Consider the following 22,638-nt stretch of genomic DNA (forward strand, 5'->3'; position numbering starts at 1 on the left):
AAATATATTGTATACAAATGTGTGTACTTATAAATTGATGACAAAATGTTTTGAATTTAGGAGAGAAAATATATCTGTTATATGTTACAGGTATATTGAATAAGGTGCATTGTATTGCATCGCAGGTTTTTTTTGATTGTTTAAAAATGTATGCTGTATTGGTAGATGCAGATCTATGTTACATACAGAAATATTTGTGAGCAATTTTACTGATAGAAATATGTATGTTGTGGCATGTTTGATGTCTTCAATACTTGTTGATGGATCGTAACCGTCAAAGGGAACATTTGGTAATACCCTATATGAATGCATGTTCAGAAATGTAACATTAAGTTGATGTTGTGTGAAAAAAAAAAATGGTAATCTGTTGTATACAGTTTCCAATTGATGTGTTGCTAATGAAGCACGATACAGATACTGTAGCTATTTGCTTTGAAATAGTTAAAGTGATACCTAAACAAAAATGAATGTTCTCAACGTATATAATGTTCCGTAGTCTACATACTGGCAAGTTATGCAAAAACCTAATCAGTCTGATTGCAAATGTAAATAGAACTGCTTGGCCGCAATCAGACTATACGCTTTAACGTGCCATGCTAGTTCACGGGGGTTTGGTGTGGCTAGCTCGTACCCCGAAGTATAGTGCAATTTGTGATATCGTTTGCGATTCCAATTATCTCTATAGAGTATACTGCATACAATAACGCATATTTTGCTTATCGCTTATCACGCACTTGCTTGGCTAGTCACCGGTCGTTGACCACAGGGGTACACCGCCAATAGTTAGACGTCTGTGTAAGACATTGTTGTGTCTTACTATATATCTCAGTAGTGTGAGTAATTATATTGTATTTAGTTATCATCAATTACCTATAGACTGAAAATGAACAGGAATAGGGTTAAGGGTGCTTTCAAAAATTCTATCAATCATGGTGAAACTGTCACCATTACGCAGGAGCAGGTGAGGACATGGGCTGGATGGTCCTTGTCCTTTGCACAACTGTTGATTTTATACTGTGAAGTTGACATGCCTGAAGTTCTTTATTTAGAGGTACCAGAACTGATAACTCCATATATTCATAAGGAGATTTTGGCAATCTTCGCTTATGATTTGAAGGAGCCTATTTTCGACAACCGGTTGCCAATCGCCACCACTATGAAAAATAGAAGGTACCGAAAATTTCAAATTCGACCCATAACCATGGTTATATATGGGATGTATTTCGGCTTCTTTGACATAGTTAAGTTGGGATTAGTCGGCATGTTGACACCATCTAATGTAGGAGATTCTCTTATGATTTGTTATACTTCACCCTATCGAAAAAATTTGATGCCCTTTTTCTATGCTTACTTGCGAGGAGCTGGGTATACTACCGATCAAGTAAATAAATTTTGTGTATTTGGGGATGAAGGTAATTTAAACATTCAACTTAGGTTGCGGTGGACACCACTTGCCCACACTGATCATTTCCCTTTCCACAATACCTGGAAAAGGTGTGGATATTGCCTGGAGGACTTGCTTGATGTGGACCGTTATGCAAGTAAGGGCTACGAAGTGCAGCATTGTGCGTGGTGTAAACGCATGTACCATGCAACATGTGCCATGCATGTGTTGATTATTTCGAAAAAGGTTAAGTTTGAGCTAAGGGATAGTATTGCTGGCACATTAGGCAGGATGACAGAACAGGACAATGGACATTTGTTCGTTGATAGCTATAATACACTTCGGTGTGAAGTATGTCAGGTCAGGATGGATGCTAACATAGAGGGGATATATCAGATTCTCTGGTACTACCCTATTTTGAGGCCCAAAGAAGGTCTGGGACTACCACCAGCTATGCTTGTGAGGTGGTCCGCAGTATATTTCCAGATGGCATGGCATTTGGAATGATAGGGAATGAGTTTCAATTCCTCATTCCAGAACTCCAGATGGACGATCCTTTCGAACATCTGGACTTTTATGCAACCATATCCGAATATGAGTTAGAATTTCTTGACGCTTCGGAAAGTCAAACTTTTCACTATCGGACTTGTAGGGATGAGCAGCCTCATTCTACAAGATGATGGAGAGCCGCTTTCCTCGTCAATTTTTCTCATTTAATGGTACATCACTGGCCTTTTTCAGACCAGTTTATTCGAGGGGGATTTTTTCCAATAAGACCAAGTCCACCTCCTGTTATAGTCCCTAATGTAATAGACAGTGTCAGTGACAGCGAAAGTGACGCTTCATCAGACTCAGGTCTACATTTTAGAGCTAACCCTGACGACTTGGACTGGTTAATTTAGGGAGGAATAAGGATATTGATGATAAGTTGTTAGTTGGTGTTGTAAAATTATTGTGATTTTTCTGTGCCTGAAGGAAAATGCTCATATGTCTTTACATATAAGATCGAAATGTTAAGAAAATGTTTTTATTACCAATCTGCATCTACTGAAAAAGCGTAAATTTTACAAAGAAGAATTGTTTGATTATGCCTTTATAGGTCTTGGCATGTTATTATTCTCAGATAGGTACAACCCAAGACAGATCCTATCTGAGACATTACCCTGTGAAAAAGAAATTTCATTGTATTGATTTTTCTGGTCCTCAGATGCATACACACACAAGTTGTTACATCTTGATATTGTACTATTGTATTTACATCTTATATTCTGTTATCATTGGTCAATCGCATGGGACATGCTCTACAACGGGAAGGGCATGTATAACCAGGGTATTTTAGAAAAAGGTTTTTTTGGTATTTACTTAAAATGTAGTTTACTAAACTAAGCTTTTGGGTAACATATAGACGCATATGAGAGAAGTGATTGAACAGGGTGAGGGCATAACCCCCAGGGCAAGTGATTATGGATTTTGCTTTTATTAGTCACTAGTGTGAGGTTAGTAGAATTCGGTCTTGCAATGAAAGGGAGATAGATGGATGGAACAAAATCGTTAGATTGGTGGTGATCAGAAGCATACAGCTGAACAGAACGGTTCTCTGTAGGTTTTGGGATCCCGAGTCAGAAAAGAAGTAGAGTTAACGTTCATCAGAAAAACCATCAGGCTCTTCAACCATCATCTAGGTATGTGTTGTATCTATATCAGGCAACAACAAGAATATATCTGAGGACCATGTGTGTGTATTTATGATTAACTCTATCATAAATAAAAAGGACTGAAGCAAACCATCTGACTTGTGATTTTGAAAGAGAGCTACATCATCCCTAGAACCAAGGAGTAGTTGATTAGTAGAAGTGACCATAGGTAGAAGGGTAAAGTACCCGGAACCTAAGGTTACATAAGTCTGCAGAGGCAGTGTGCTTTTAAGACTTTTGTGCCAATGCTCAAGAAATTTGTTTCATGAAGACTCACCATAGGTAGAAATCAAGACTTAAAGAACTTATGGACGAACCATATCTTACGTTTATCTGACTGTGGAAGTGTGAATGCAACAAGAAGGCAGTTCTACTTAAGCCATGCATCCGTGTTTATTATACAGGCTTCATTAAGAAGGGTTGAGCAAACAAGCTGACTTGTGATTTTGAGAGCTACATTATCCCAGGAACCAAGAAGTGGTTGATAAGTACAAGTGACCAAAAGGGAGAAGGGTTTACTACTCGACACCTAAGGTTACAGTACTTGGCACACCCTTACGATTAGCCCCATACTGTTTACTTTGTTTCTTAATCATCTTGTTCAACTAATACAATCAGAAAACTGCAAAGGAATATTTGTAAATGAGTCAGTTCATAATATTAGCACATTGATGATGATGATGTTTGCTGATGATATTGTGAATGAAAGTGACGCTGTTGGTAGATTGTAGAAACAGACTGATTGTGAAGTAAGCTTTTGTGACAAACATGATATGAAATTAAACATAGACAAAACAATGATTATTGTATTTTGCAGGAGTAGTTGTCAAACAAACTGAAAAATTATGGTACAAAGGTCAAAAGCTTGAAATTGTATAAGCATACAACTACTTGGGATTATTATTCACCCCAAAGTTATCATGTTTAGCTAGAAATACTTCAGCACGACAAGCTGAAAAAGCCATGAATACTTTGCTCAAATTTGTATTTACTATGGAAATGAATGTGCCAGTCCTTTGTTATGGATCAGGTGCGAGGGGTTATGAACAAATTCAATCAGTTGAAACTTGAAAGTGTATACATTAAGTTGGATAGTTATTGTCTGTTAAAGTTATTGTGGTGAAAGGTAAATAATTTTGTGAGTTCCATTGTTTGACATTTGAAGACAATTCGTAGATTTAGAACAATATTGAGAGATTTCAACTAAATGTTGATTTGACAAGTCATATGTAAACAATAACAGATCCATAGCTTGTGAATCTGTCAATATTGACTGGGTCAAATGTCATAAGATCTTCGACTAAACTGACCTGAGATTGGTTTATGAACAAATAAAAAAATGTAATAGTTATACATAAAAAAGTTTTATATTAAGTCTCAAATATTGTCACAGAGGTTTCTGAAAAATATCTTTGACTTATATTGAATTTGAAAATCTTCAGACAGGATTTGTGAAAACATAATCAATTAAATATACATATACTACTCAAAAGAAGTTAAGGAACACACTTCTTACATGTGACTATCAAGTTAATCTGTCCTGGCATGAGAGATTAGCTGTAGCCATTTGAAAGAATTGGATGTTCCTTAACGTCTTTTGAGTAGTATATAATCAAATCTGTCAGAATTAAGATAATCAGATCTCACACGTCTTAGTCTTCAAGTGCATGCTACACTTGAGTGCAAAACATACTAAAAAGAACTGCAATGAGACATTATAAGTTGTAGCAGGATCACAAGGGGTGCATGACATTTGATGTGTCGCGTGTTAGTTTTTATACCATGAGCTGGAGGCAAATAGTATTAAACCTAATGAGGTCTCATAAAACCTCATGTACCCTGAGTGATCCTGCTACAATGAATTAATCTTACCGACACATTTCAATGTGACATTGTAAAAGAATGAACAGAAATTAAAAATTGATAGAAAACAGCTGTTCGATTGAGCTGAGGTTAACTTGTGCTATGTCACGTGACTTCCATTGACTCGGCAAAAGCGTGCGGCTTTTTGCTTTGAAGTGGGGTATATGGGATTTATTCAGTTTTTCCGAAATTCCTGTTCAACCTGTATTGCTCTTGGCGGGGTACAAGAGAAATTTGTTACCCTCCAGGGCGGGTTACTGAGTATTTTATCAAGATCATGTGGACCAATCAAATCTCATCATTCTGACATGGATGTATGATAATGTTGTTTGTCATGACAATATCTAACCCAAATTATCAGGTGAGGTGAGCATATAATAAGTGTAACTTATAAGTTACAAGTTACATCATATAACTTCAAAACTTAACATTACTCACATGGTCGAATCTTAATTTGAGGTGCGATATTTGGTGATGAGTTACTGTAGCTAATTGGTGATGGTGCCCTTCTCAACTTTGGACTCGCCGATGGTGACAGGCAAGGTGAAGGACCTTGAGAGTGACTTTTTCCATGTTTGATACAATCTAATGGTGAAGGTATACGGACAGGCGAGGAGGAAGCTGGGCGTCGCACTGGGCTACTGCATGGGGACAGTGTAAGAGCATCAAGATTGAATGATGAGTCAGTCACCTTGCATGGACTTGACACCACCCTCTGTGGGCTACTCTGTCTGTCATTGATACTATATACAAGTGTAGCCTTCTTAGGACTCCCAAACAAAGATGGTATTGGACTGACTCTAGGTGTTCCTGGGGTCAAAGTGTCTGAACTGGCTGCAGAGCTGACTGTGTTAGGGCTGGTAATAGGGGCAGCAATCAAATTGTCTGTAAGCACCATTCCACAAACTTTGGTTGGTGGAGCCAGTTTGCCCTCACTGTCACTGCTATCACAAGTATCTGGGGTGGATTCTCCAATGTCAAAGTCAGATAACAAAATACCTGAGGAAGATGAGTCATCTGTAGTTATTGCAGGCACATCCACTACATCCGAATCACAAAGTGTTTCACATGATGCAATTGGTGCCAGTTTACATTTTGGTGGACTCAAATAGTTGGCAAGTTCTGATCTACTGTCATCACTTTCCAGGGATTCACTTCTATCATCTGAAACAAAGAACAAAGATTGTTTTTCCACATTTCTAAGTATTGTGCAGCCAAAAGAAATGAAAAGTTAAATAATATTAAATGCTTGTTTATTTTCTACAAAGGTAATCTCATACAAACTGCAGATAAAAAAGATGTATAAATCGGACAACACTGACAGAATGTTTAGCTACATGATGTTTTAGGTTTAGATCAATGTTTATCTATGTTTGATGTGTTGGATGTGACAGTATAAAAATTATAAAGAATGAATTGAGAGCACGATTTGAAATTTTGTTACTATAATAATACAAGATAACTTTGATCCTGAGGATCAACATGATTTGCAGCATACTAGTATATACCTACCTATCATAAAGCTGACCTGTATAACCCAGAAGGTAAAACAAATTGTAATTTGTATGAGTAGTATAGGTAATAGGGGTTCTGCCGCAACCCCCACTGGAACCAGATTTATATACCTATACTGCTTCTACAGGGGGAATTTCTTATGCATAAACGCTGATGCAATTCAATGATCGTCATGAGATTAAGTTAAATTGGCTCTAGCTCACCACTACCTGGAGCCAATCAATGATACCATAGAGGGACTTTTTAGTACAAAAACGATGATGAGACTAAACTAAATTGTAATGAAAATATTCTCTTATTATTTTTACTCATACGCATACCATTATTTTTAACAAAGTGATATTCAACATTTTTAGTAAGTTCTTCGTTCATTTTACTAGGAGACCAGACTATATACTCTTCTTGGTAATTGGAAAGAAACAATTGATGACCGTATTTGGTTGGTTTGACATCTCTTAAAGAAGTCTGTGATGATTTACTGAAAAGAGGTCGGCTTCATCCGAGCTTTGCTCTCTCAAATAACAAGTGGAGAGACGATCATATGAATGTTAAGGCTGGTGTTGCTTTCACCGTCCAAAAGGTTGAGCAACCACCTGAAAACGCTTGGAATGAATTTCTTAATGATAAAACAGAAAATAATTTTACTAACCCAGGCGTTGTAAGAGTTAATGAATCAATAAGAACTTATGTATGGGCAATTCTTGGTGCACAATCGCAAACACGAATGGGAATAATTGGTTCTGGGAAGGCGCTCGATGTGCAAAAACAGTTTGTCGCAAACGTGGAGGATGCTATTGATTCACCAGTTGACACACCATCTTCTATAAAGTGTTATCAAGATGTATTCAGTACGCTCAATACAAAGTAGACTACGTTTATGCGCCAGGGCTATACATGTCTACTAGTAATATGGAACTTAAGATCGGTCAAGTGATAGATTATAATAATAAAATAGCTTGGCTATATAATTGATGAGTTTTCCCCGTACTGTTTTCATTGCCTTGTCAAGGCCTCGTAATTCCCTTATATTGTACTCAAAGGATGGCAGTACCTGTAACGGGGAATTATCGTAGTAGGTATCCAAGATTTCTCCGAGTCCGTCCGAGACCCGCTTCGAACTTTCTTCCAAATTATCTATGGTACCAAGGTCAGCACACACAGTCTGAAGAAAATTAGTAGTCTTCGCAGAAAGTTTTTCTCATGAGTAGTCTACAAAACCTAGTTCATTACAAACAGTGTTGATGCCGTGTTTACTGGCTATCGTAGACAAGGCTAGGGGCTTACGAGTACAAGAAATCGTAAGATCAATATTCGGAGAGCCACGCAGTCGCAATATTCCTTTAATATCTATCGTAAACTTTGAATAGTCCCGACCAATAGGACTTTCTTTTAAGGCATCGTAATAATCATTAACGGCTGGTTTCAAAAGTACATCGTTAAGATTCATAAAGCTGGTTTCATCAGTACCCTCTCCGATTGTACTAGTATCAATTAAGTTATCTAGATAAGAATCATCCATTTTTATATTAAACATAAGGTTACATAATTTCAATATAATAATGTCTTTGCAATACAGACGCAAGTTAAACCCATAACGTAGACTTCGGGATCCATTAGGGGTCAAGCAATTCGCCAGTCTGTAACTATAACTAATAACCCGAGTACCATTGATCAGAATCAAACACTTCTGGTTCGATGTGTTAGTTCTGGGAACTGCATGACTATCATATACAATTAGTTTGAATTCTATCGACGCCAGCAGAGAGCTCGTTCAGAACATAGGTCGTGCGATTGTTACGAAAATTGCGATTAAAATTAGTGGTAATGAAGTTTTCAGTATTGACGACAGCGATGTATATTTCTGTTACATGGATCTCTGGAGAACGGCTAAAGAACGGGAAAACTTACATTACTGAGGTGTTTGTAATCAGAACACATTTAGACTGCGTGTGGGTGCTGATAGTGGTGATAATACCGTCACAGGAGATAAGGCCGTTGCTGATGCATTAGGTAACCAATTCTATAATCCGCTAGACTTTGAATTACTAGATAGTCACATGCCCTTCTATCAAGCATCCCTAGGCGATAGGTTAGAATACGAACTCACTTTTAATGACTACAGCAGAGTAATCAAAGCTACTGAAGATCCTAGTAGCTATTCTATTGAAAATATCTCACTGGATTATGATATGATAACAGATCCTGAATTAGCCAGACAAAACGTAACCAGTATACCGGAAGTTTAGCCATTTTGTACGATAGCATGCTTCGACATCAAAAGATCACCAGGGACAAAAAAGATATGATGTGGAATATTAATCTAAACGTCCCCGCTAGATCATTGAAGGGTATTTTAATGTTGTTCGAGGACCCCTCTGATGCATTTGCAAGAGATACCGAGAAGTTCTTCAACCCCAAGATTACAAAAGTAGAATTGACCATCGAGGGAGTGCCTAATCAACTATATAGTCAAGGCATGCGAGCATATCAACAGTGGGATGAGATTAAAAAACTCCCTTCTATAAAACGAAGTCCAGAAGTTAACGCTGTCGTGATCTGTCTCTCAGTGATGTATCGATGGCTGATTTCCTTACCACAAAGTATGCGCTATGGCTCGACATGCGAAAAACAGACAATGACCAACTACACGGCAGTGGGCGGAAAATAGAAAATGCCAGCTAGGGTGTTACTATACAGATAACGAAGCACCAGGAAGCAGCTGGTAAATTAAACATATATTTGTATGTGATTATGTACGTGAATATACAGAATGGACAATTCATGAAAGCGATCTATTAATAATCTTTTACCTAAAGAACCACACTGCGCTATCATCTCCGGGCAATCGGGTTGCGGAAAAACAGCTTTACAAAGATATTTTACAAAGTCATTATCGGAACGTTTTCGACCATATTATTATTTTGTGTCCGACTATAAGCGTTAATATAACATACCTATCGAGAGATTGGGTAATGAATGATCCCGAGGTGTACAAAGTTGATCTGGGCGATCGTTTACAAGACTGTTTACGAGTATGTCATGAAAAATAGAAAGGAGAATCAACCCTTTTCATAATAGACGACTGCAGTGGGAGTAAAGGTAAGGTGAGGTGAAATTGGGTTCAACGTTTCATCCAAGATTATTGCACTTATATGGCGACGTGCATGCAAGTGTGCGTGTGTGGACTAATGCCGATTTATAGTGCTAGCTCACTGAGATACCATGCTGCAGTTTAACATGAATACCCCACTGAGACACAGTATACTGACTCCGAGCCAACCAGTCCTTGTTTTAGCCCCGTTATGCCGAGCGCCAGACAGGGTAACAACAAGTACCAGCTTTTATCGTCTTTGGGTATGACTCGGCCGGGGACCGGACACTCTACCACTAGACCACGGAGGCGGTCTCGAGTAAAGAACTTACCAAAAAGAAAGATATGCTTACATATTTAGCATTCTCCGGACGGCACACTCAGCATAGCGTTTGGGTACTTACTCAAAAATGCAACTCTGTTCTGAAAGATCTGAGAGAGGAATGTCTACGCGAAAATGATGTTATTTATACCGAGCTCGAACGAGATTAAGTCAGAAAGCTGTTAGCGGAAACAAACCATTGTAAACTTGTATTAAAAACCAATCAACCAGCTGCTTATGCAATTGCTTAGTAAAAATAGCAACTGCTTAGCAAAAATATAACAACTGCTAAGCAAAAATAGCAAAAATATAGCATACGATAAATTGAACATTAGCGGTTATTACGTAATAATGTAGTTTGAAATCCTCATTCTTTCGCACCAGTTTATCATTTCAGGCTGTATTGGATATGCCATATTATATTATGTTAGACTTAAATATCTCCTTAGGTATTACATTATGGAATGCGATGAACTCATCGAACAAATGCTCAAAGAACCTAATCAACATGCAGAATTAGCTACAGATAAATCTTCAGATAAACATAGAGAAAGACGTGCGGCTTTGGTAGCCGGTGGAAAAGTTCCAAATATTTTGGGGAAAATTATACAACTGAAAAAATTGATAACATGACCGATGAAGAAATTAAAAAACTGTATGCGCGTTGCAAGTCTAGACTGGGAGCTACCATGACTAAAACAATAGGTTCGGCTATGTTACAACTATACACAGTCGTAGCTAGTACGTTTCTTCCTATCCCGGCAGAACATCGCCTGTATTTATGCGAATCTCTCGAGAAAGACCCATTCATCGAACACGCTATAAGCGCAGTAAGCTGTGAGTTTTATCATAGATACGGAATGTTCTTATCTCCGATGACCACCGCTTTAATAACGGCTAGGTATTGTCAATTTAAACATAAGTGCCCAATTACTAATAATTGAGACTCGAGTGACACCACAACAGACTGTGGAAATGCAATCACAACAAGTGAATGAGGAAATAACCCCGATTGCGAAATCACAACATATGAATGAGGAAATACCAGCGATTGCGAAATCACAAGCCGGAGTGACTAAGAATCCTCTTCAAATCGCAACTGGTAGGAAGGGTGAGCTAGTGAGGAAGGCAAAACTAATACACAATTCAAATATTGAACATAGTCGTCCGGTTAAAACTTGGGCTCCCTATGTACTAGGGGTTGTTGCTATAGCGGTGGCTAAAATTATTACTAAAGCCACACCACCCAAGCTAGATTTTAATGGTTATGATATCGGTATGATGGTTCTTGATATCGGATTGGCAATGGGTACAAAAGATATGCTCATCAAACAACGACTTATCCCAGAAGACATAATGAAGTAATTAAACATTTGAATATTTTAATTATTGAACATTTGAATATTTTATATTCATATAATATGGCAACAATTGCGATGATGGCCGGTGGAGCTATTGTTAATGCTGTAGCTTTTTCGGGGAGTTATTATTTATTTTCTACTCAGAGGGAATCAAACGCTAAAGAAGTTGAAGAGGAGCATAAACGACATAATAAAGCATTAGAACAACTTGAAGCAGCCCAGTCACAATGGGCCAGAAATAGGATGTTGAGATTAGATTTTATTAATGATGAGTGAGTGAGTGAGTATGGTTTTACGCCGCTTTTAGCAATATTCCAGCAATATCACGGCGGGGGACACCAGAAATGGGCTTCACACATTGTACCCATGTGGGGAATCGAACCCGGGTCTTCGGCGTAACGAACGAACGCTTTAACCACTAGGCTACCCGACCGCCCCTATTAATGATGAACTGCATGAACAAGCACATTCAATTCAAATGTTTAAGGATGTTGAATCTGCCATGCACGAATACTTCCTTGTTTATGGAAAGAAACTTGACCCAATACAGAGACCAACAATAAGTCAGTTTTATACACCGTCAGAGGCTCAGAAAGACCGCGAGATAGCGTTTATAATGTTTGGGTTATCAGTCATTGTCATTTTCAGTTATACAATAATTACACATAAACCATGATCTATTGCATATCAGCCATTAATAACCCTGACTGCTAATCTATAAATAGTGCTGACTGGCTGTTCAGCTATGTCGGGCTGACTGTTGTCTATTTTTTTTGGCTACACATAAGCTATGATCTATTACGTATCAACTAATCTATAAATAGCTATGACAACTATGACTCACCAGTGGAGATGTGATTTGCATTTAGACAAATGATATGATAGATGTATAACCATGAATCTGTGCAGATTTGGGGCGGTCGGGTAGCCATGTGGTTAAATCATTCGCTCGTTATGACGAAGACCCGGGTTCGATTCCCGACATGGGTACAATGTGTGAAGACCATTTCTGGTGTCCCCCACCGTGATATTGCAGGAATATTGCTAAAAGCAGCGTAAAACCAAACTCACTCACTGTGCAGATTTACACTCATGGGGAAGCCGATTCAATGCAACCGACGTTGTGTGGGTGTTTAATGTGGGATCCACTCTTATTACATCAGACAGGGAAATATGAATTACGTTTGTTCTGTATGTGGGATAGGGGTCAAAGGTCGTTATTGTTTATGTAAGAAACACGGTGCTGATAGGGTCAGGAACCAGATTATTTACGCTAGGAAGAGAGATTACATCAACAAGAGGAAAAGGTGGGGGAGAATACGTAATTAGATATATGAAAAACAACCATTTAGAGATTTGACACATTTTGCATATACTGTTAAACCACAATGGTTTTTGTGAGAGAGTTGAAGGCTTTGGCAAAACAATGTGGTCTACATGGATATTCTCGAATGAGAAAAGCTGAATTGATTACCTCACTTGGTTTGGAATACAAACCCCAGACTGTTAGAGAACTCAAGCGACAAACCGTGGGCTGAGAGGTTATTCTCTAGATAATAATCAACAAGTTGTTGATAATAATCAACCTGCTGTTGAGTTAAGATTGTCAAATATTTAAGAGGCGTTGTTAAATATCTAAGAGGTTGGAAGATGGATATTAATTCCAACATGGATGTTAATGATGATAAGCACATCATATCAAGCAAAATTAACGAGGAGTTAGATGATTTACAAAGTATAAAATACTAGCTAACGGTTAAAATGTCATTAAGTAAAAGTAACGCAGATGATAGAACTGAATATACTGAACCTTATTTCCGGAGCAATCAAGAAGTTATAACCGAATCTGAGTCTATAAGCTCATCATTAGATACATCAATTCAACAGATACAGGAAACTTTAGAACGGTGGACTAATAGAGGTTCGGGTTGGGGTGTTGATAAAATCGATAGTTTATATTTAGATATAGCAAATTATATGCCTTTCAAAGGTGGATCTTTTATAGATTTACCCTCATATTATAAAAAGAAAAAAGCCATAGTTAATATAAAAAATAAAGGTGATGACTGTTTAATGTTTGTGATATTATCTTTCCCCGTAGATTCTAAAATTGCAAATAGGCCTTCGAGCTATCCCCCAAACCATGGACTTTAACTGGGATGGAATAGACGAACCTACACCAATCTTGCAAATTGATAAGTATTTTTTAGCAAAATAACTTAGCTATAAATGTTTTCGGACATTATTCTAAAGGAATTGTTGTACACAGGATAAGCTCCGCCCCAGAACATATTCCCAGAATCAATTCATTTCTGATCGAAAAAGATGGAAAATATCATTATAAGCTTAAGCAGACTATTATACGATCGAACAAAATATAAGGGAAAGAAATATTTCTGCGAAAGATGCTTGCATGGGTACAGCAGACAAGATCTATCAGAAGCTCATAAAGAAGACTGCAGAGGTGTTGGGCAAACTGCTATCAGGATAGATATGCCTAAAGAGGAAAAAAGTATATTAAAATTTGAACATTATTGTAATCAAATGCCAGTACCGTATGTAATTTACGCTGACTTTGAAGCACTTATCAAACCTATAGAAAATACAGAACACAATACTGATTGTAGTTTTACGTACAAAACTCAAGAGCATTTTCCTTGTGGGTTTGGATATATAGTTGTAAGGTATGATGGGAAAACAAACCCGCCCGTGACTTACAGAAGTCCCGATGCAGCAGGAAAGTTCCTAGAATATCTACAAAACGAAGAGAGAATAATCAGGGTAAATTTATCGTGTAAGAAACCCATGTGTATGACGAGGGATGATTGGAGGGCCTATAAGAAGTCAACAAGTTGTCATATTTGTAATACACTCCTGAATGGGGATTCCGAAAGAGATCATTGTCACGTCACGGGTAATTATCAGGGAGCAGCGCATAACGAGTGCAACTTGAAACTAAAAATCAAAAATGAATTCTCAACCAATACCCATCCCCGTTGTGTTGCATAAACTTAGAGGATATGATTCTTATCTCATTATGCAATCTCAAAGACCGACGGCGGCTTAACGTGCATTCCTAATATTATGGAAAAATACATATCATTCTCGTTGACTAAAACTATACATTATACGGGCAAGGATGGGAAAGCCAGAATAAAGCAAAGTAATGGGCTTAGATTCATAGACTCCGTACAGTTTCTGTTATCTTCCCTGGACAATTTAGCTAAAGCAAACAATCCCGATGACTTTGCAACAACAAATCAATATACCGATCGGTTAACACGTCATTTGTTGTTGAGAAAAGGTGTATATCCTTACGAATATATGGATGATTGGTCTAGATTTGATGAAACTAAATTACCACCCCTTGAATCATTCTATAGTAACTTAACAGAATCTAGAATAACCGATGCCGATTATGAACACGCTCTGACGGTCTGGGATAAATTAGGTTGTAAGAATTTAGGTGATTATCACGATCTGTACTTAAAAACCGATGTACTGTTACTCGCCGATATATTTGAGATATTTAGAAAGACGTGTTTAAAACAATACGGCTTGGACCCGGTATGGTACTTTTCAAGTCTCGGACTATCGTGAGATGCATTGTTGAAGAAGACCGGTGTAGAACTAAAACTACTCACCGATTACGATATGCACTTGTTTGTTGAGAAAGGATTAAGAGGTGGTATATCAATGGCGGCGAAAAGGTATTCTAAGGCTTATAATAAATTAGTGGAAGGATATGATCCGAGTAAACCTGACACGCACATATTATATCTTGACGCCAACAATTTGTATGGATGGGCTATGAGTCAACCTTTACCCATGGGTGGTTTTGAGTGGGTCGATGTGAATGATATCGAAGTGAATGACATCCCCTCAGATTTCGATCAAGGGTACATACTAGAAGATATCCAAATTCGTTGCACAAAGACCATAACAGTTATCTGCTAGCTCCCGAAAGATTAATGGTTAATAAAGATTGGATGTCGGAATATCAACACTCCTTGATGGGTAATACTAGGTTAGCTAATGTAGAAAAACTCGTACCAAATTTGATGGATAAGACAAAATATATAGTTCACTACAGAAATCTCCAGTTATATCTATCGTTAGGTATGAAACTAAAGAAAATACACAGTTCTAAAGTTTGATCAAAGCCCTTGGATGGAGCCCTATATAAGGTTGAACACAGAATTAAGAAAGATAGCTAACAGCGATTTTGAAAAGAATCTATATAAGCTCATGAATAACTCAGTATTTGGTAAAACTATGGAGAATCTAAGGAAGAATGTTGATGTTAAATTGGTCAGATCTAATGAAGAAGAAAGACTCAGGAAACTTATAGCCAGTCTGGCTTTTAACAGAAGCAAGATATTTGATAACGACTTAGCCGCGTTGCATATGCAGGAGAGTAATTTAAAATTCAACAGACCGATGTACGTTGGTATGAGTATTCTCGACTTGTCAAAACACTTAATGTATGACTTTTATTACAACGAACTTAAGAAGCAATACGGTGATAGATGCGAGGTGTTATATACCGATACAGATTCTTTGTTGATGGAAATACAAACCGAGGATGTGTATAAAGATATGGCAGAAAAAATAGATATGTACGACATGAGCGATTACCCAAAATATAATCCACTGCACAGCGTAGTAAATAAAAAGGTATTAGGTAAGATGAAGGATGAATGTGCTGGGACCCCTATAGCTGAGTATGTCGGATTAAGACCTAAGATGTATTCTATAAAGAAGTCCGATAATGGGGAGATAAGAAAAGCTAAGGGTGTTAAGAAGTATGTGGTAAAAAAGCATATCAAACACGAACAGTATAAAGAATCATTATTCAGTGGCAGAACACTCAAACACGAGATAAACTCTTTAAGAAATGTCAATCACAGTATATATGGATTAAGAATGAACAAGACATCATTAACCCCTTAGATACAAAGAGATGGATTGATAAGGATGGTGTAACTACCTATGCTTATGGTTATGGTGGTAATACTGTATCGTTAGGAATTATGAGCAACTCTTCTCGTACAAATACATCTTTAAGATAATAAAGTATAGGCTCTCCTTCTTTCATAACCAACCGACTAATGTTATATATCTTAAGTGACCAAATCGGATCGGTTGCACAACGTTGGCCCCCTTCGAGTTCACCGGGCTGGTATAAATATCTTACGTTTACTCTATCTCGTTACTTCATTATTCAGCGCTGATACAACAGCTGATAATCGTGTCACCCATTCGGTTGATCTTAATTGCTCTGATTTCATTCCAATCCCATACTGACAGCCAAACAAACGTTCCGCTAATGGTTAAATCTTTCAACTATAGCTGGACTACGGTGGGCCTCTTTTTCACCACGCCTGATTTCGACATCATGCTTTGTTAACAGTTTAGTTACCGATCCCATAAACTTGCGACCGGGATCTACTTGAAATAGCTTAGGCCATTTTAATGGTCCGCGTTTATATATGCGGCTCCGTGGATTAGCTATTTCTGTTGAATCTTTTAAGGTTAATGGCTCAGCCTCCTTGTAGCGACTAGCCACATCCACTACATGCCATAACACTGATCAAAATGGGGGGAATAGTAAAATAGTAAAGTTTGCTAACTATAGACATGGCAGTTTTTTTGCATGAACAAAATTGATGACCCCACCTGTTACATGTGTACAAAATATCTGACCTCCCATCTCCCATTGACAAAATTGACTGGAACCATTACAAGCGTATAATTGACAAAGTCATCTATTTCCCCCACCCATTTTACCATGTTATGGTCCCAAACCAGGTAACTGACCCAACATTTCTCTTAGCCCATGTCAAAATAGCTGCAATGGGAATTCTAAAATAAACATTTCTAAAACTCCTTAATATCAAATGGCACTAGTTCAGTATGCGCCTTATATATAGACATGCAATGTTTGGCAAGGAAATATTTAACAGTTTATTTGTTATACTCCTTAAGTAAACCAATCCTATATTAAAACTTAAATCCAACTTGTTGTCATGGAAACAAAAACAATAAAAAATTCTAAAAGTGATATATATCAAAAGGCACCAGTTCAGTATGTGCCTTGTAGACATGCCAAGTTTTGTAAGAAAGTATTAAACGGTTTTTGAGTTACACTCTGGAAACAAACACCACCCCTGTAGAACCTAAGTCCAACTTATTGCCATGGAAACGTGAAAAATAAAAATTACAAAATTCCTAAATAGCAAGAGGCACCAGTCCACTATGTGTCTGGTAAACATGCACAGTTTTTGTTGGAAAGTATTGAATGGGTTTTGAGTTATGCTCCGGAAACATATGTACACACAATATAACCTCAACATATATATATATATATATATATATATATATATATATATACTGTAATTCCTTTGAATACCCTACCTCCATTACATCAGCGCTAATATTCATGCAATTTTGCTAACATCATACTCATACATGTGATAAATAGTCAGAGGGTCAGGGACATTGAGCCTTTAGTATCAGGGAAATATTTGCATTTACATGTGATAATTTTAAAATAGCAACCATTAAACATCACAATCTGTCAATTTACAATGGCTTAGTAGTATCACAAAGGTCAGTACTGATATAACATGCTTTCTGGGCCTTCATTTATGGAACAAACAATTTCAGAGAAGAGTCATTTAAATTTGTCCCAGTTTAATGTCTCTCTTCTAAAGTAATTACTGAGTCTAGATGTAACATGAAATTTGTATCCATTTACAATTTAATTTTAAAATCATGATTGATCAATCATATTGTCAGTTAATAATGTTAGTTGATTAAAGATTAACTTCATAAACCCACAGGAATACAAAGCTGTACACACACAAAAGTATTTTTTATTGACCCACTTATCTTTCTACCTCGTAGAATACAAAGAGCAATAATAATAAAAAGACTCACAATCTACCCATATCACTTTCAGGCAAAGATCATTTCAGATAAACACAAAGAGATATTGACAACGAATGATCAGTAGCTTGACCATTTAGCAAAATGTTCAATCAGACCAATCTTATATGGTTGGCTCAGTCTTAGCATCATTTTGGTTTTAAAATGTCAAAAAAAATATAAAATGCGTTTATCGTGACGCAACATCATTGCCCTTAAATTCATGAAAATAAAGTGTTTTTCTGTTTGCTGTATTCTGTTAATAGTCTCACTACTTAGTTTCATAAATATCCAAGAAATCTTCGGACCATTTCATTTCTAAGAAATGTGTACCATATTTGGAAGTGCTACATTACGTTTTTACCCCGATTTATGAATGAAAGTTCCTCGTTGTTGTTCTGACCAAGACATGTATTAATTCATTGGCTGCACACTAAAAAATGCTTAGATATTCAACAGACATCCTCTTTACTATCAGTCATCCCAACCAGTTGTTAGGCAAACCGTACTTCGTGCACACGGCGGGAAGCGTCACTTCCTTCCTGTGTGTACAAGCTACAACAATGGTTTGTTTTCAATCTAAACTTGCACAGTACTAAAGTTAATCCTAAAAGAGTTCCATAAGACACTTATCTATATGTCTTGCAAAATCAGGGTGTATACACATAGGTAGATTTTTATAGCGTATTTTGGGAGCATTGACCCAACCCATCCAGATGTTCCCATCACCCTCAACATTTTTAAGACTCTAATGTCATCCGCGGTTGAGTCCATGCAAGCCTACATCGCGCAGGTGACTAAATCTGTCATGACTTTGATTGACTATCACTTTGATGTGATAATGGAACCTATAGCCGAAATATGACAACAATGACGTGCCAACCACTCCCCCTTCCGTCATGTCATGATAACCTAGTATGGTACTCCTAACCATATGATTGACAAGTACCTCTTGCCAATTTAATGTATGCAGCAAGAACACGTGCGTCCGAGGCTAAGAAACATCCACCAGCAGCTAGTGTTGCTCACGAGGACAGTGCTGGCTCTGTTATTTCAGGCACAGCACAGGGCACTCAGAACTATAACATTCAGCAGGGATGAAGTGCCATCTAGAAGATTGTCAACAACACATGACTAGCAGGGAGTGCACAGATCAAGTGGCTTGGGAGATGTTGAGACTGCAGGATTATTTCATCTGGACATCTCCGTCCTGGAGCTCATAGAGCCACTTTATCATCTGCTACCAAATCTTAGGAGTCCTGTCTCCCCTCCAAACTGCACAACCAGCATTCGACACCATTCTTCAATACCTTGCCATGGGCGTCTTGCACATCCAAAGTCATTCGCCGGGCAAATGACAATCTCCTCCTCACCAAAATGGATGATAAGTTGATGCTGCAGTCTATCAAGTGGTCAACATATACAACACATGGATCTCCTTATTTGGCAACTACTATCCATCAACAGCGACTTTTATAGTCTCCTCAGATTGCCTTCAACTGGGATGAGTGTTCCTATTGGTGAGTGAGTGAGTTAAAGCTTAACGGATTAATGAGCTCCATGTCATCGACTTCTCCTTGCTCATGCCAAAAATGATGGCAAGAGGCCCATTAGGTCATTCACAATACTCAATCCCCACTCCAGGCGGAAGTGTGGAACATCCAAACAGACTTTTATGGCCAGTGTGAGCTCAAAAGTATTACCACGCAGCGACACAAGCTCCTTGTCGTCACAGAAAATATCTGTTTATCTCCTGTGAGCCCTCTGTGGATAAACACATCTCCAAAGCTACTGTATAATAACATTCACATAAATGTTAATCCCTTATATGGTTCATCAACACAACTAAGCTTGTTGGGATTGGTCAACTTACCCAAGCCAATGGTGTAAAACATATACTTGTTGTTTAGAATACCGGAAGAATTGTCTACAGACTTGCTAATGGTTTTCTTGGAACGTACTCTGTCCCTGGGAAGTGTCCTTTCTGGAGTGGCTGCAATACTCCTGAGATTAGAGTATTATCAAACTCGCTAGCTTCTTGGGGATCATTTTCAGTAGAACAATCGAATTAGTGCGGGTATATCGATCCCATTGTCGAGATATGGTGCTTTGGTGAACGTTGGTGTGTCTTGCAATGGCAGACTGGGACTCCCCTGCTTCCAAACGTCCAATGTCAGCTGCAGTTAATCTTGGCATTTTCAATCTCTGTTCACGTCAGAAAATTGTAATGAACTGATGAATTTTGTACGGTCTTTTATAGTCAGTGTCTCTACTCTTGTTTCCAACACTTTGCACGTGCATTGTGCGGAAAAATTTTCTGAAAGCAATTTCCGTGCCTCCTTTGCATTTTTGCTGATCAACGTTAACAAAAAACATTTTGAGATGTGTTTGCGCGCAATGCACAACAAACATGACATGATTAAAGGGAATCAAACATAGGCATTGTCTTTGTGACGATTGCTTGGAAAAAAATCGAATTGGAATTCTCAAAACACCTATACGTTTCTTTGTTTGAAGAGAGTAGAAACTGAAGAGGTGTCATCACAACCAGAAGTAATATCAAACGAACCACAGGTGACGTCATGAAGATGCTAAATATCACAGCATTTACAGTGAATGTATGAAGTTATTATGCATTTTCACGTACATATGTGTCTTATAATCTTTATCATTGTCAGCTATCCTGTATTGCTATATGCTAGATCCCACCAATCCCTCTAGAGGTAGGGCATTCAAAGGAGTTATCAAACAATAGTTATCATTGTGTATAATTTTATGAATACTACCTCTATTACACGAGGATATAATCCCCCCCCCTCCCCTCCCCACCTCTCCACATCTGGTGGATGTAGGGATTGGAAAGCAGTGATGTTTGCCGCTGTGTGCAGAGTTTTTTGCACGAGGTAAGGGACCAACCTTTTGATATTCTGGGGACTTTATCCAAAATAGTTTTAAATTGAAAAATATCTGGTCTTGTAGCTGCAGCAGCTGACAGTAAAATGGCATGCTTACCAATATGGTTGCACTATAGGATACTGTACAACATCGGTTGCAACTGAGGTGACCTGGCGTGAAATGGCGTCGAAGATAAAAGACTCGGACAACTTATTTTTCATGATTCACCCCCACCCCCATCCCCCTCCACCACCATAATAAATGACTCGTACCAACATAACGTTCAAATTCATAACCTTTGTATTTGAAAATAATTTCATTTTATCTTGTCCCCCAAACCCCTGTAGTTGTGGTGACAACAAACTTGCTCAATTTGAAATTTGAGATAAACCATCACTTAACATGATGATTTACTGTTAACAGTCACCCAAATGTTTTCTCACAATCTACCCGTGATTCGGTTAATAATTACCCAATAAATTAACTCTAAAGAATTTTTAATGCAACAATCGGAAGAATTGTACCTGTAACTATTGTTTTATGAAGAATAATACATATCAATATTGTGTTATTTTAGTTGCAGCTTTACTATATTTATTTAAAAAAATAATAACCATAAGCTTAGCACTAACTATGGTTCAGCTGATTGCTATCGCCGGATATTTTTTACCTGTGGAACAATATATCAAGTCACTGTCGAAGATCCTGCACTGGGGCTCGCGCTCATTAAAACTCTATGCTGTCATATAACAGTCAAGCTACAACAAATATGACTTTTGATTAGTCAAAGTATGGCATTTATGATATGTTTATCCATTCTCTGTCAATTAAAGTTTTTTTCAAGGCATCATTCTAGCCGTGGTTGCTGTAAATCAAGGCGAGTTGTGCAATCTACCTATAACATCACACACAATTTTGCCAAAACTAATGTAAACAATATTGAATAGAACTTAGAATGAAATAGGGTACAAATATAAGTCCAGATATACAATGAACAGTTTTTGTAACATGAGTGTAATTACATGATTAATGTGCATGCTTCAATACAGTTTTGTTGACAAGGTATTTCCAGTTTTACGCGTGCACAGTGTTGTTGTTTTTTTTATAAAAAAAACAACATCAAAATTCATTATGGCATGTATGATACGCATCCACTAAGACTGGTAACTCAGGTACCCAGGTCTGCCACATTTAACTTTTTAATTGTTTTTCATCTTGCAGTCCTCATACTTTAGTTTTGCCTATATTATTCACATAATATCAGATAACACATCTAAATGTGCTTCAAGTGAATGGAATCTTCAGATTCAGGTTGTACAATGTCTTTCCACTGTTAATATAAGTGACAATACCCTTTCATAATCATAAGAAATCTGTGCTAAAAGCAGAGTCGGAAAGATTTGCAATGGCTTATTGGTTATTTATATACTGTATGACAAGAGGGATAGTCAACTTTCTCTTTATGTAGAGCAACATTGCAGCAGCTCCAGTCTTTGGTGTCACATTTTACAACTTGAAGAAAAATTGATCATGCTCTTTCAGCAAAGATTTCAAAGGGCATCATATGAAGGCCCAAAATTTGT

General features: G+C 37.6%; 1 protein-coding gene across 1 annotated transcript in view; it reads right to left on the reverse strand.

Moving 5' to 3' along the window:
- LOC139478127 (ras-specific guanine nucleotide-releasing factor 2-like) overlaps positions 1-22,638 on the reverse strand; it is a 969,963-nt gene that overhangs the window by 539,747 nt on the left and 407,578 nt on the right. The window contains exon 18 of the mRNA XM_071260456.1: positions 5,380-6,105. Within this exon, the coding sequence (XP_071116557.1) occupies positions 5,380-6,105 (726 nt within the window). The remainder of the gene's footprint in view (positions 1-5,379; positions 6,106-22,638) is intronic.

Source organism: Haliotis cracherodii, unplaced genomic scaffold (genome assembly GCF_022045235.1).
Source record: "Haliotis cracherodii isolate W230 unplaced genomic scaffold, xgHalCrac1.p SCAF_1, whole genome shotgun sequence".
Taxonomy (NCBI): Eukaryota; Metazoa; Mollusca; class Gastropoda; order Lepetellida; family Haliotidae; genus Haliotis; species Haliotis cracherodii.